The sequence below is a fragment of the Agelaius phoeniceus genome, chromosome 5 (genome assembly GCF_051311805.1).
Source record: "Agelaius phoeniceus isolate bAgePho1 chromosome 5, bAgePho1.hap1, whole genome shotgun sequence".
Lineage (NCBI taxonomy): Eukaryota > Metazoa > Chordata > Aves > Passeriformes > Icteridae > Agelaius > Agelaius phoeniceus.
Genome location: NC_135269.1, coordinates 6,921,925 through 6,936,508, shown reverse-complemented (window position 1 = coordinate 6,936,508; position 14,584 = coordinate 6,921,925). Strand labels below are relative to the sequence as shown.

Sequence of the window (14,584 nt, the reverse complement as noted above, 5' to 3'; positions counted from 1 at the left end):
TGTTCAGGTGCTCACTGCTCCAGTCAGGACCTTTTGTGTTGTAGCTGCCTCTATTTGCCTTCAGAATAGGATTATTTCCTCTTTTCTAAAACAGTAAGGTACTGGAGTGTGTTCATTATCTTGGGTGACCTCTGTGACAATCAGACTTCAGTTCTCCACTGTAACCTTACACAGGTATTAGTTAACTGTAGAAAAACTTGGGATGCAGCTCTAGAGCTGTGATGTAACCTTGAAAAATTTCACCTCTGAGCTAATTCACCTCATACAGAAGTGGAAAGAATGAGTCATGCTCTAGAGGCAAGTGAAATATAGATATATAAAAATATATAAAAATGTAATGTTATTATTTAGCTGTCCCAGGACACTGAAGTTACTTTGCTGGCTGTTTTTCATCTATGCAGATGGAAGTTAATGAATTTTTCACTTAAAGTTAATGAAGTTGGGTAAAGAAAACTAAAAGCTGCAATCACTTTATCTGGCTTATGTTCCACCTCTCTGTGTGCTAAAGAGCTTCCCTTGGTTTGTGGCTGTTAATAACTTTATCTTGTGTTCAGAGCAGGTTCCTTTTGCTCTGTGGGTTGCTCACACACACCTACCTTGTCATGTGTTGTGAGCCCTGGGCTTGTGTGCTGGGCCTGTGAGGATCCTGCCTCAGGGAGGAAGATTGTCTGAGCAGGAGTGTAACATGTTTCACAGGATCCAGATGTTCATCAAATACTTGTGTTATTGCTACAGTTCACTCAATAAAATATTTTGCTCTGAGGCATGACTCAGCATCAGTGCCTTATTTCAGAATCTAGTAACAGATGTATTAGGAGATAAAACAACCCCTCACTCTTCTGCTTTTGAGGATGCAATAGATGGCCCTCAGACAGGAGGCTGCTGGACAAGCTCCAGTTCAGCAGCATCTACAAGGGAAGAATCACCACTGCTGGGTGTAGGCTGATCCTTACCAAGGGGAGGGATGGGATTTCCTATTGTGCACCCAAATCAAATCCTTGTGATAAGGATTTGCATGACTTTAGGGGTTAAATAGTGGTAGTAATGAGGGTCATAAATACCTCAGTGCAAGTGATGGATTTTGCTTGGCTTGAAACAACAGGTGAAGCATTCTGAGCTGATCACCAGGACCCACAAGAGCCTGACCAGTCACTTTCCAAAGCAGCACCTTCCAGCAGCTGCAGGAGGTGGTTGTGTGACAAGAGAGTAAAGACCTGCCAAACCAAAGGCAGCAAGGCACCACAACCTGTGATGTAGCAATATTTAAAACATTTCTACAGGTCAGGGAATGCCAGCCCTGCAGTCTTGTCCCTGCAGGTGCAGCAGTTCCAGCCTTTCCTCCCCAGGTGATCTTGTGCCTTACCAGACAAAGGAAAAAACAAATCCTCATGCCAAAAGTGGGAAGCAGGTGGGTCATCGTGCTGTGGTTCCATAAATGTGGAACAGCACTGTTCTTCAGGACTTGGGGATCAGAGACTGAAGCCTGCAAGAATCCAGAAATCCACCTGCAGTTCAGCTGATGGGAGAACTGAACTGAAACCCCTCTATTTCAAAGGCACTTTTGACTGATTCAAATGTTGGGTGGCTTCACCTGGGGAGGAGTTTGGTCCAAGTGGTTTCACATAGATGCAAAGAGAAGTTGCATCTGCTTCTGTCTGTCCCTGCAGGTCCTGCCTGAGTGGTCTGGCAGTGCCAGGGGAGTGACTCCTTTGACTCTCAAGCTTTACACATGACACATTTATGGCTTTAAAAGAGAGAAAGCTAGTATGTACAATTTTATTCCACTTAAAATCATGAAAATACCAGCTCAAAACATTCCATGCAGCAGATGTAAAACACCTACTGTTAAAAAGCTTCTGGGGTGGGCCTTTGGTGTCTGGAGTTATTTCATTCAAGAGTGGGCATATCTAAATGCTTAATCCTCTTAGGAGAATCAGTGCCACTTTCTCCTAACTTCCTTTTAGCACAGTCCACACATGATGTTCCTGGAGTGAAAGAGGGGAAAGAAAACTCATTAATATTGCCATATCCATGTGCTTGGTGTACTTTTTATTCTAAGCACCAGCTAGCAAGATAAACACAATCCTGGTCCCCCCAAAGTTCTCATCTCTGGATTCTGAATTACATGTAACATTAACCCTGCTAAATGGCTGGGCTCAAGCTCTCCCCAAAACTGACCTCTGGTACTGACACAAACAACAGGGACTCTGCTTGGGATTCAGCTGCCTTTTGCCAAAGCTAATTTAGCACCTGTGAAGCTCACACATGAGTCTGGATCCCTTATTCAGAGACCCAGCTTGAGCTGGAGAGTTAAAATAGATTACCACAGTGGTCCTAACTTGAACCATCCCTGAAGTCTGCAGCAGAAATCCTTGGTAAGCTGCTGTTGGAAGTACATGAACAGCATAATGGGAGAGTGAAGTGAATGGAATAGAAATTACTTCAAAAGCAGAAGGTTGTGGGGTATTACATGCAATAATCTTGGGTTTTTTATTTGGTCTGTATTCTGAACTACAAGTAAACAGGTGCTAACAAGTTAGTAAAGGAGGACTGTTTAAGAGGGACTGAAATAAACTGTACTGAAGGTTTTGGTTTCTGTTCTGCCTAATTGTACTTGATTGAAGTTGGGATTGATGAACTTAGTTGAGAGAAAGGTAAGTTTAAAATCCCACTGGAATTACAAAACTTATCTCTGGCTTTACACCTGCACACAAGTGCCTTGGAGCTTGTGTGCTTTTTGATTGGGAAAGAGCAAGGTGAGCACCTCCTGCACTGCCCAAGGCCCTTACATTCAGTACCAAATGATACTTATATCCAACTCTGATGTTGGCTGCAGCAGCAGCACAGATCTCTCAGGACTGGAATCTTTTAAAGCTGTTATCACTATATCTTTTCCATCATTATTGCTTGGGTTATTCACAGAAATATCACAAAGCAACCTAAACAGCTCAGCTGTAAAATCACCTTCAGTACCACACCCTTGAGATTCAGTCTTCCTGACCCCTTAAGGGAGGCTTTTGGAACAGAAACATGTATTTGGAAATCTAAACCAAAAATCTCATTGATGTTAGCATGTAAAAGCTCCAGAAGATGTATATAAAAAGTGACTAGCATGCACCAGAGTACTCTGAGGTAATATTATCATTTGTCATTTGATAGACCTGAAAAGGCCATAGTTACCTGCTGCTAGAAAGAAAACCAGAGAGTAAAAAAAGTGTTCAGCAAACTCTCAGAGCTAAATCAGTGCTCTGCACAGTAATTAGTTAATTACTTTGGAAATTAACTAGAAAGAGGGGTATTTTTCTTGTGTTGGTAGGATTGTGGAACTTTCTGTGAAAATAAAAACATTACTTACCCAAGAGTGTTGTGCTGTCCACCCGATCAGCATCTAGAGAAGTGTAAGAGACATCAGCAACACACATGAGCACTCAGGAAGTTTTTACACTTTTATGCACCATCCCAAAACAGCAAGGTTGTATTTAGAATCCCAGAATGGTCTGGGTTGGAAGGGATGTTAAAGCTCATCCAGTTCCACCCTCCTGCCAGGGACAGGGACACCTTCCACTATCCCAGGCTGCTCTAAGACTCATCCAGCCTGGCCTTGAACACTTGCAGGGATGGGGCAGCCACAGCTGCTCTGGGCACCCTGTGCCAGGGTCCCACATTTTGATCACAAAAACTCTTCATATCTAATCTAAATCTATGCCCTTTCAGTCTGAAGCCATTCACCCTTGTCCTACCCCTATGTGACCTTGTCCAGAGTCCTTCTCCAGCTCTCTGGGAGCCCCTTTAGGCACGGGAAGGCAACTGTAGGATCTCCCTATAGCCTTCTCTTCTCCAGGCTGAACACCCCCAGTTCCCACAGCCTGTATCCAAAGAAGAGTTACTCCAGCCCCTGATAATCTTTGTTGCCCACCTCTGGACCCACTTCCAGCAGCTCCATGTCCTTCTGATGGCAGAATCCCCCTCCCCTGCTGCCCACACTGGGGGGGTTCTGGCTCCCAGCACACATGGCCAGGGCATGTCCAGCTCTCACCACCAGCACCCCCAAGGCCTTCTCCCAGAGCTGCTCCATCTGCTCATCCCCAGCCTGGATTTGAGCTTGCCATTGCCCTGACCCAGCTGCAGGGTCTTGGCCTTGCTGAACTTGGTGATTGCACAGCCCTACCTCTCCAGCCTATCCAGGTCTCTCTGGCTGTGACCCCTTCCCTACAGCCACAGCCCTGAGCCTGCTGTTGTCTCCTCAGGACACTCAAGCTCACTGTCTACATCCCCATCAAACCAGGACATGGTCCTGGTTCTAACACAGATCCTGGAGGACACAGATTCCATCAGTTTCCATCCACACATAAAACCACAGCCCACAGCCCTGAGCGTGACCATCCAGCCCATTTTTTACCCACATCCCCCAAGTCTTCCTTTTTTCCCTTTTTAGAAGTAGGAGTTATGTTTCCTCTTTTCCAGTCAGTGGGAACTTCCCCAGTTGATAGAGTTTTTCAAATCATATGGCTGAGCAACTTCATTCATGGTTTAGCAGATTGAGAATTCCACCAGGACATGATTACTCCAGCCCAGGCTACTACTAACCCTGACCTCAGGTCCAGCTGAGCCTCTCCTCTGTTGGGCTCTTTTTCACCTCTCCTAGGAACTGGTCCTCAAGGCATTCCAGGATTCCTGGACTGCTTGTGGTTTGCTGCATTCCTTTTCCTGTAGTCCCCAGTCTGCATCAGGCTTATCTTGGTTTTGCATTCCTCATTTCTTTAATATACCCCTTTTAACGAACTCCCCCTGCTACATTTTAGAATAGAGTTTGTAAATAGGCACAAAAAACCAAACCCTGACTGTTGGGTGATGTACAGAGCAGTTCTGCACACCTGAAAATGGTTTTGTTTGGGATCTTGACCTTCATGGAAAGAAAAACATAATGCAGTCTAATTGGATCATCGAGTCACAAAAACCAGGCTATTAATTTGGACACACACTTTTCAGGGAAAGGTTCCTCCCATGCACCAACTGGGAATAATTTCAGACAAAACAGTTTAATTGAAATGATAAATAGAAGAATTGTCAAATAGCAATTCTTCCCAAGGTCATTTAGTTATTTTCCTCTGTTCTCTGGATAAACCAAAACTGAACCGTCATTGTTTGGAAAACATTAAAGAAATCTCTTTCCTTAGACATACAGTTGTTGTTTCTCTTCATTCTCTTCACAACCCTAAGTGTACTAAACCAAACACTTACTGGATGCAGTGATTTAATTTCCCATTCTATGCTCAGTCAGATATTGTAGCTCAACCAGCTTATCCCACCAGCTAATCCCTTCAATTCTCTTAATCTCTTTTCCTGACAAGTCAGATTTCTGACAATGTAATACTCAATAAGCTCAAGTAGTTCACATCATAAATATATGTTAAGTAAACATCTTTACCAAATACTAAAAAAGACACAAATCCAGAATTCAAGATTAAATTTGCAAGAATCCACAGACCTCCAAAATCCACAGATTTAAAAAGCCCATCTAGTTACAGTCTGGCCACATGCTTCAACTCTGCATGTCCCTCACAAGCCACAAAGCTGCACACAAGGTCAGTGCCTTGGATCAGCTGCAGTGTTCAGGCAGGGCAAACTGCCCAGCACCTGCTCCAGACTGTGCTGTTGATGAGGCCACATTACCTGGACTTCTCTGTTTGCAGATCTGAGCAGTCAGATCCTGGACATACTCTGGGAATTGTTGGAAGCAGTCCCCATAGGACACCACTTTTATTCCATGCAGCAGCATATCCGCCTGCAGCTTAAAGAAGTGGTCTTCGTTTTCTTTAAGCACCAACATGTAATGTTCTAGATCCACTTTGTTCTTTACTGTGTAAAGAAAAAGAGCTTGGAATATCTGGTCACGCAGAGTCTCTCCACAGCCCAAAAACAAAAAGGATTTGGTTCGGTACAAGTTCTGGAGAACCTCCTGTGAAGGAACAGAAAGAAAGAAGAGCCACGTTTACTTCAGCAGAAAAAGCCAAGGTCAGAACTTCTAAAATACATCAGCCAGAAAAGGACCAGCAGAGCAGAACCTCACCTGTGACCTGAAAAAATCAAATGTTTCAGGACCAGGCCACACTGACATTTCAAAACCATTGTTCCTACACAAAAAAGGGCAAATTTATAATACAAATATAGGAGTTGGAACAAGATGATCTTTAAGTTCCCTTCCAACCCAAGCCATTCCATGGAATTTAAATAAGCATGTAAGTGCTGCCAGCAAGGGAATTTAAATTGAAAGAATTAGGGTGACAGAATATTGTAAATCAACCTCTAAATATGGAAAATGAATATTCCTGACCAGATGTTTGACTTCCTATGACAGCTAAGACATTAAGTCCAGGATCCTGGTACCAATTTAAACCCCTAAGAAGCCTAGCAATCCTATGATGATGAATCCTTGTCCTGGTGTCCAGTATTTTGAGGCCCCTGTTCTTTCCAGAGATAAATACAAACTGTGACATCCAGCTGTGAGGGGTTTAGTTGTGATTTACACAGCCAAGGGCACAGACTGCCCTTGCAACAGAGCCATCTTCCTGAATAATTCTGAATAGTTCCTCTGGTCCCCAAATATTTAATTTATATGATCCCACAGAACCTTAGATATCTTGTCTGCAGTGATTACAAGAAAACTGTTTGGCAAAACATAGTCAAAATTTTAAAGATCATACAAACCATGACTTCAGGATCTTGAGTAACATCTTTATATCCCGAGGGATCAAGCACCATTCCACAGGGATCTGTATATAAGCCATGAATATGAAGAACTCCATATTTTACATGGCCCCTTGCCCACTGAAGAACCTAGAGCACATCATGCAAGATACATCCTTTTGTTATAATGTACCACACTCACCATGAATCTGCAAAACTATACAGCTGAACTGACTTATAAACCACTTAAAGCAGAAACAACTCCTTTAGCACTTTCCTACAGCAAGAGGTTGTAATTACTAATTACACAGCTCACTTTAAATCATAACAAAGAGGTGATGGCTGATACTGCAGCTGTCTCTGGCTTTTTAGGTTAAACAGCCAGTCAACCAAGAAGCAAGTTCCAGCACCACTGACAGAAAGATATGAACAGCAAATTAACTACCAGCCAGGTGAAATTCTATTTGGAATTTTAACAACTTTACACAAGTTAAATAACTTGTGGATTTTTCCAGTAAAATGGCAGGGAACTGGTTGACAAACATGTCACTGAAATTCTCCTTGGTAACTGTTACCAGATTATTCAGAATAAAGAGATATGTAAAAGAAATGTCTGGGCATCTGCTGTAATTTATAGACATGCTTTAACAATTAACAACTTTTAGTCTTGACTCTTTAAACAAGAAAACATCTTTCAGCGCAGCTTATGTGCCAACTTGTCATAAATTAAGTCTAATAATTTTACAGCTCTCATCGTACCTTATCCTTATCTTTAAGGTCTAAAGATTCCATAGGTTTACCCTGCTGCTGACCAAATATTTCAAGCAGGTTATCATAGTTTGTAGTCAGAACCATCGTGCCTCTCTCCATGAGCCTCAGGATGGACTGCAGAACCACGGGGTTCTGAATGTGTTGCTCTAAATTATCAAACACCTCCATTAAGCAGTCCTGGAAGAAGTTGGGCTTGGTGTCCCCGGTCCGCTGAGGAAAGAGGAGAGGAACAATGCATCAGGCCCCTGTGCTCTGTTACAGCTGCCTCCCACAGGAACCCACCCCACCTGGCCACCTAATGCCACAGCATTCCTGCAAAAGAGGCCTTGTACAGTAACCAAAACCACCCAAAACAGGCTTGAACACCAACCAAAACCACCCAAAAGAAATCTCAGTTTGTTCCAGTGCTCTTGCTTCTACTTAATGTAGCTCCAAACAACTGTCTGGATTTCTCAAGAGAGCTTGTAATACAAGGACAATAGAATAAAAATTAGCTTACCCTGGGTTCAGGCACACCAGTATTTTATCAGTATTCAGCTATTCAGTATATCCTGGATATCCCTGGGATATAGTATAACGAGGGATGGGGGGGGCAGCAGTTTCTGTGTTTTCATTCCTGGCTGAAAAAACTTTATTACTAATTAAATCTGCTATGAACACATGCAGACTTACTGTCACACTGGAGCTTTGACAGGCTCAGCCCAGCCTACACTGAGCACTATGTCTGTCACCCAGATTATTTAAACTAGAAGGAAGACTTGGCAAAGGTCTTAACACTGTTTGAAAACCTCTGGAAACTCAGATGGATGAGTGAGACTGGGCATGCACGGGCTGTCCTCAGGGAAGTGTGATCTGCACTGGTGATTCACAATGTGTGGCCCCAAGGCCTACCTGTACTTACAGGGTCCCTGCAGTTACAGCCACAGATCTAGAAATTCCTCTTTCAGTCTCAAAAACATTACAGCAAGTATTTAATAGTCAGGACTACTGTTTGCATTAATTCTGATGGATGCTAACGTGTACTAAAACTCAGGGATTTTTTTAGTCTCCCCAAAATGTACAATGTGCTGTATGATTGTGGCATTCACATTCTTTTTCGCCCAGGGTTTTTCCCCTGGGAAGCTGAAAGGCAGTGAGAAGCCTCAGAGAAAAGGAAAAGAATTCTTATCTCATTTGCTTCTCCTGTGCTGTGCTCATGTGGAATGTGTTTGGAGATTGTTTACCCAAAGGTGATTGTTTCATTGGATTCTGGTGTGAGTTGATTTGACTCATTAGGGCCAATTAGGGCCAAGCTGTGCCAGGACTCTGGAAAGGGTCATGAGTTTTCATTATTTTTTTAGCATTCAGTAAGTATCTTTTCTGTATTATTTAGTATAGTATAGTATTCTTTAATAGAATATAATATAATATAGTAAAGTAATAAATTAGCCTTCTGATAAGATGGAGTCCCCCTCATCATTCCTTCCTTCCTCAGTGGCCCTCCATTTACATTAGTATGATTACTCACCAAATTTCCATTTTCACCATTTAAAAAAAATCAATTTCTGGAAGTAATGTTCCCTTAGAACAAAAGCACATAGCAGGCTTAGAAATTAACAGAGGCAATGAACATACTCACTGGTGACATCTTCCTGATGAGATCATGTGCAACCACAAGCAGGTCCCTCTCTTTGACCACCTTCTTACGGAATTCGGCGACATCCCCCGGGTGCAGCACCTCCAGCTGCTCAGCTGCTCCAAGGACAGCCTCGATGCAGCTCCTCCAGGAGCAGAGTGCTGGGATTCCTGGGGCCACTGCAGCACTCACCCCCGTCCCAATCACCAGCAGAAGGTCCCGAGGCTGCTTTCTTATGAGACTTTTTAAGAATTTTCTTAAACACAGAAAACAAAAGTGTTCATTGTTCACGGTGCGTTTCCTGGCTTGCCTGAAGAGCCCAGGGACTGACTCCAGAAGTTCACCTGAGCCATTAAAGTTTCTCCAAAACACCAACAAACCTGCAGGAACACAGTTCTCCATTCCTACACAACAGCTCTCCACTCCTACACATTCTGCTCTATTCCAGCCACAGAAGCTCATGGCCTCCCCCAAACCAAAACCTTGATGCCTTTTTGCCATTTCAGACAAATAAATGTGGTAAATGGCTAATGCCAGAAAATCAAAAAAAAGGCAACAACTTCAAATCACCACTACCTCTGAGATCCAAATTGATAATTGCCAATTTACAGGGCAAGACAAACACCATTTCCAATGAAATTTTGAAAAAAGAAGGCAAAAGATTGTCCAATTACTGAACTAATACATATGTGATAGAGAGGAAGTAGAACTATTTCAAAGGGACAGTCACACTATTCCAAAAAAACAAACTTCTGTTTTTTTTCTGGGAAAAAGTGGAATATTTTATTCTCATTTCTGATCACTGTAGGATATGTGAACATAGCAGTCATGCTGGTTCAGATCAAGGGTTCATCCAACTCACTGTTTTGACATTACTACCCACAGATCCCTCTCAGAGGAGTGTTGGTGTTACATCCACAGTCTCTGCATAAACCAGCACAGAGGAATGTGAGGAAAATCTGCCTTTCATGATTACTCAGCAAATAAGTGAAAATGCATAGAAACCATACAACAAAATCACTCTGTACAAACAAGGACTTCAGTAGTACAGAAACTCAGAACCCTCCTGACTTTCCAAACTACCTTTACAGATTTTCAGTTCCTGGTAACATGGTAATAAAGATGATTAACACATCTTATTTCACAATCATCTGAAACTATGTAGGTCAAACTATAATGGTCAACTTGAAATGGCCTCAGGCAAAGCAATAAACATGCAGCTATGGTTGCCAGCTAGTGCCTACAAATAAAATATGTTTGATGGCCCCATGCCTTCCTGCTACATTTAGCCCAAATTGTTTCTTTTCATTGTTCACTCCTCATAAACAACTTGAGTGAGCATGAAGTACTTGGTCAATGTAGGAACTAGCTCCTGGGGTAATTTCAAGTTTTCTGGCATGATGTTGTTCATGTATTCAGTATTCAGTAGTTTATTCCCACTGTGGTTTCAGATTTTCATTAAGAGATAGTTTTGTATCAACTCTAATGCAAGTTACCTGTATTTCTGCTCACTTCTAGTGGTGGCCCCTTCTGGTGAATCCATCTCTGAGCCCTGAATAAAACAAAAAGCAAAATAATTCTTAATGCTTCTGCCTTAGAAAAAGCCAAAACCAAAATCAGACATATTACTGTTGATTTTTTCTCTTTATTCCATTTTATTTATTTTATTCTCCGTATTCCATTCATATGCTGGGAGCTAATTTGGAAGCAAGAAGCTCCAAGTTTGGAGATTGACTAACAAAAAAACCCAAACCAAACAAACAAACAAAAAAACACAAAAAAACCCCAAACAAAACCACAAACAAACAAGAAAAACAAACCACCCCAAGCCCCCCACCAAAAAAAAGTTTAAAACACACAAAAAAATGCCAACCAACAAACTCCAATCCAACCTAAAAAAAAAGCCCAAACAATCCCCCTCCAAAAACCAAACCAAACAGACAAACCCAAACAAAAAAAACACAGATGTTTTCAGCAAATGCAGCCAGGGTGTCTTTTAAGGCAGAAAAATCTTTTCTTGTTGTAATATTTATTTTCTCTGTACTCCCTTCCCTGACCAACAGTACCCTATGGAGGTGCCCCACTGCTGTCATTAGAAAATCCAAAAATCAGGACAATAATCTGTTTAAGGCAAAGCACTTCAAAATCACACAGGACCATCAAGGCTGGCAGAAACCTTCTGGATCACCAAGGCCACCACCCCAATGTCACCATAATCACTCCTAAAACATGTCCCCTTCATACATGGGAACATAATGAGTGCAAAAGGCAAAATGGAAAAACAATGTGCAAAAAAACCACAAAATGCAAAAACAAAAGTGCAAAACAAAAAATGCACAATGCAAAAACAAGGCAGGAAGGAAGTGCAACTTATTTTTGTGGAAAAGTTGTTATTTTATAACCCCGTTCAAGAAAGCTTTATTAGTATTATTATAATTTTATTATAATCCCCACATTTATTAAAAACATCTCACCACGGGCTGCTGTCAATACCAGCATTTCAGGCCTCGCTGTTTCCTTTTAGCTGCCGAAGTTATTCCTGGAAGGCGCGGCCGTGCAAGGCAGCGGGAGCAGCGATCCCGCAGAGGAATGGCTGCGATGGGGGATGGAGGTCACATCTCCCGGTGCTCCGAGCACTGCCAGCCGCTCCGGGACATCCTCCGGGCCTGACCGCACGTGTGGACAGCTGCTTCCCAACCCGGCTTCCCCTGGAACTGGGAGCCCACTGTGATCCAGGGATGCCTGGCAGCCGGGATGCGAGCCGGCTCCTTGCTCCCAGCACAACGAGGGGACATCGGCACCACTGCTAATCTCGCATCTTTCCTGCCCTACACACTCCGAGTTTATCGGTGAAATGAGAGCTCTGTTTACTGGCTGGAACTCCGGCTGACTCGACAGAGCGAGTGTCCCCAGACACTTTTATAGCTGAAAACAGCCTAAAACATTCAACCCAAAAGGAATGCCCGGTCCCGAGCCCGCCAGTTCCCGCTGAGGAGAACCACGCCGGGAGCGGGAGCGAGAGTCGGGCCGGGACAGCCGCTCCCAATTCCCTGGGGGCTGCTGGGTTCAGGAGCCAGGCCGGGACAGCCGCTCCCAGTTCCCTGTCTGCTGCCGGGAACAAGAGCCGGGCCGGGACAGCCGCTCCCAATTCCCTGGGGGCTGCCGGGTTCAGGAGCCGGGCCGGGACAGCCGCTCCCAATTCCCTGCCGGCTGCCGGGCCGGGACAGCCGCTCCCGCCGCTCCCTATTCCCGGCCGGCTTCCGGGAGCGCCCCGGACGCGCTGCGGAGCCGAGCCTGCCGCCGCTCGGGAAACAGCCGCCCCGCCGCCGAGGTTCCGTACAGCTCGGAAATGCAGATTGCGATCAGAATCTGCTCCCAAATCGCTCAAACCCCCAGCAGGGTGGGCGGCGGGGAGCTGAGCCCGTCTGTCCGCTAGGTCCCGGTCTGGGATCGGGCATGGGAGCGGCTCCTCTCACTGAAAACCCCTGAGAGGCAAGAGCGCCCAGCTGCGGGTCTGTGTGCAGCACAGCAGCCAGCTCTGTTGCAGCAGAAAGCCACCTGGCTAACCCGCATATTAAACAGTTGGTGCTCTGAAAACGTACCGGCAACAGAGGTGTTGGAGATGAAAGACATTACGATGAGGAAAGTAAAAAAAAGAAAAGAAAAATAGAAAAGAAGGCATAGACGGCGGCGTTACCTTGGGCGGCTCTACTGACGGCACGGCGGGGCTGGCGGCGGGGGTGGCCGGGGCATCGTGCATGAGGCGCGGTGCTGTGAGGCCGTGACAGTTGCACAGGCCACCTGCGACAGCAGTAACAGCAGTGGCACAGGCCACCTGGGACAGCAGTGACAGCAGTGGCACAGGCCACCTGGGCCCGGTAACCTGCCGGGAGAGCAGAGCAGGGCAGGGCAGCCCGGCGCTGCACACAGCCGGCTCCCCTCAGCGAGTCACAGCGCCAACACCCACAGCGCCTCCTCCCCTTCCAATCCTCTCTCTCTCTCTCTCTTTTTTTTTTTTTTTTTTTTTTAGCTTTTAATATCTTAAAGCCAAAGTACAAAAACTTCCACGTCCTTCAGCATGGTTTATTCTGGTGTGTGGTTAACAATATTTAGCTCAGTTGCAGCTCTTTTTCCCATCAGCAGTCCCGCCTCCCTTTGAAGCGCCTCACTTTAATCCTGGTAGTTGGATGGATAAAAGCTGTACTTGTGGCCAAGGAGGCTGTTACAGACCTGTACCCCCAAATTCCTGTTGCAAAACTGTGTCGAGTTCTCTGGTTTTAATTCCATAATTAAAAAGCAAAACTGGGGTTTTCAAGACTATGTGCATTAGGAATTCTCTGCTGTGAGGGTGGTGAGGCCCTGTCAGAATAAGAAATTTCTCTAACAGAGCAGAAATGTGAAAAACGCCAAGCACTTGTTTTTAAAATTTTAAAAGTTTAATAGTAATAGAATGGTTATAAAAATAGTAATACAATTAGAGTAATAATAATTTGGACAAATTGAATTAGGACAATATGAGACAATAGAGACAAAGAGTTACGGATGTCCGGGTACCTTTTTCTGGGAAGCACAAGCCCAAAAAACGACCCACGTTAACAGAGGATTAACCCTTAAAAACAATAACCTGTTGTATATTCATACACTTCATACATGATGCATAAATTCCATTCAAACAAAGGATTCTGTCTGGTCATCATCAACTTCTTCCTCCGAATCCTAACAGCGCCTTCGAGGCAGGAAGAAGTTCATTTCTTCTGATGAGAGGGCAATAAATTCTTTTTCTCTGAAAGATTTAGGTGTCCTGGGGCTGCTATCTCACTGCGAGTCCTTTCTTTAGAAAAAGTATCCTACATAGCATAGTTTCTATTTTAACAATTTTTATAACTTAAAACTACATTTAACACAGTACTTAAGAGAATTAATACAGCATTACTTTCTAACACAATACATATAATACTCATTTTAATATGTGCAAAAAGCCAATCATAAAATCCATGCATTTTTCACAAGAAAGTTTGCTTCTCAATGTAGCTGAAGTTTGTTAACAGATCAACACTTGTACCACAGCCTTCCATGTGCCTCAATGAGCATGCAAAAAATACCTATTCATCTCTGAGGGATTGATGACACTCTTGCTAAAATTAAATTAATTTAATATCTTAAAAATGTATACACGTTGTAAGCTCCATCTGTGCTCACAGGATGTTCTGATCCTTTCACTTTTGTTTATTTAGCAATTATGTCAGTAGCTTATGTAGAAAAATAAGATCAAAAAATAATTAACCAGCCAAGCCACAAACACTATTTCTTTCTGCCTGGTAATAAGAGCTAATTGCAGCAGTAGTTACTAATTTTCACTCAACTTACTGATTCCTTTTAGGGATTTTTCTATCTGTTTTTCTGTAAATAATGCATCCTTCACTTGCTGGAATCAAAGGAGGGTAGGCAGCATCATGTGGCATGTCAGATTATTAAAGCCTTCAAGCAAACTTAAAAGAACTAATGATAAAA

General features: G+C 43.6%; 1 protein-coding gene across 4 annotated transcripts; it reads right to left on the bottom strand.

Moving 5' to 3' along the window:
- Positions 1 to 1,762: 1,762 nt before the first annotated feature.
- On the bottom strand, positions 1,763 to 13,019 carry FAM118A (family with sequence similarity 118 member A). Of its 4 annotated transcripts, none has more exons than XM_077178240.1 (9): positions 12,909 to 13,019; positions 12,771 to 12,874; positions 10,570 to 10,625; positions 9,077 to 9,329; positions 7,447 to 7,668; positions 6,709 to 6,837; positions 5,674 to 5,959; positions 3,356 to 3,388; positions 1,763 to 1,985 (listed from the first exon to the last, which is right to left on the bottom strand). In XM_077178240.1, the coding sequence occupies exons 2-9, from the start codon at positions 12,831 to 12,833 to the stop codon at positions 1,888 to 1,890; spliced, it is 1,140 nt and encodes a 379-aa protein (XP_077034355.1). In that variant the 5' UTR covers positions 12,834 to 12,874; positions 12,909 to 13,019; the 3' UTR covers positions 1,763 to 1,887. The 4 variants fall into 4 exon arrangements, with proteins under 4 accessions (XP_077034355.1, XP_077034354.1, XP_054487558.1 ...); XM_077178239.1 differs by having other exon boundaries at positions 12,771 to 12,875; positions 12,919 to 12,966; XM_054631583.2 differs by lacking the exons at positions 12,771 to 12,874; positions 12,909 to 13,019 and adding an exon at positions 11,548 to 12,325.
- Positions 13,020 to 14,584: the final 1,565 nt, after the last annotated feature.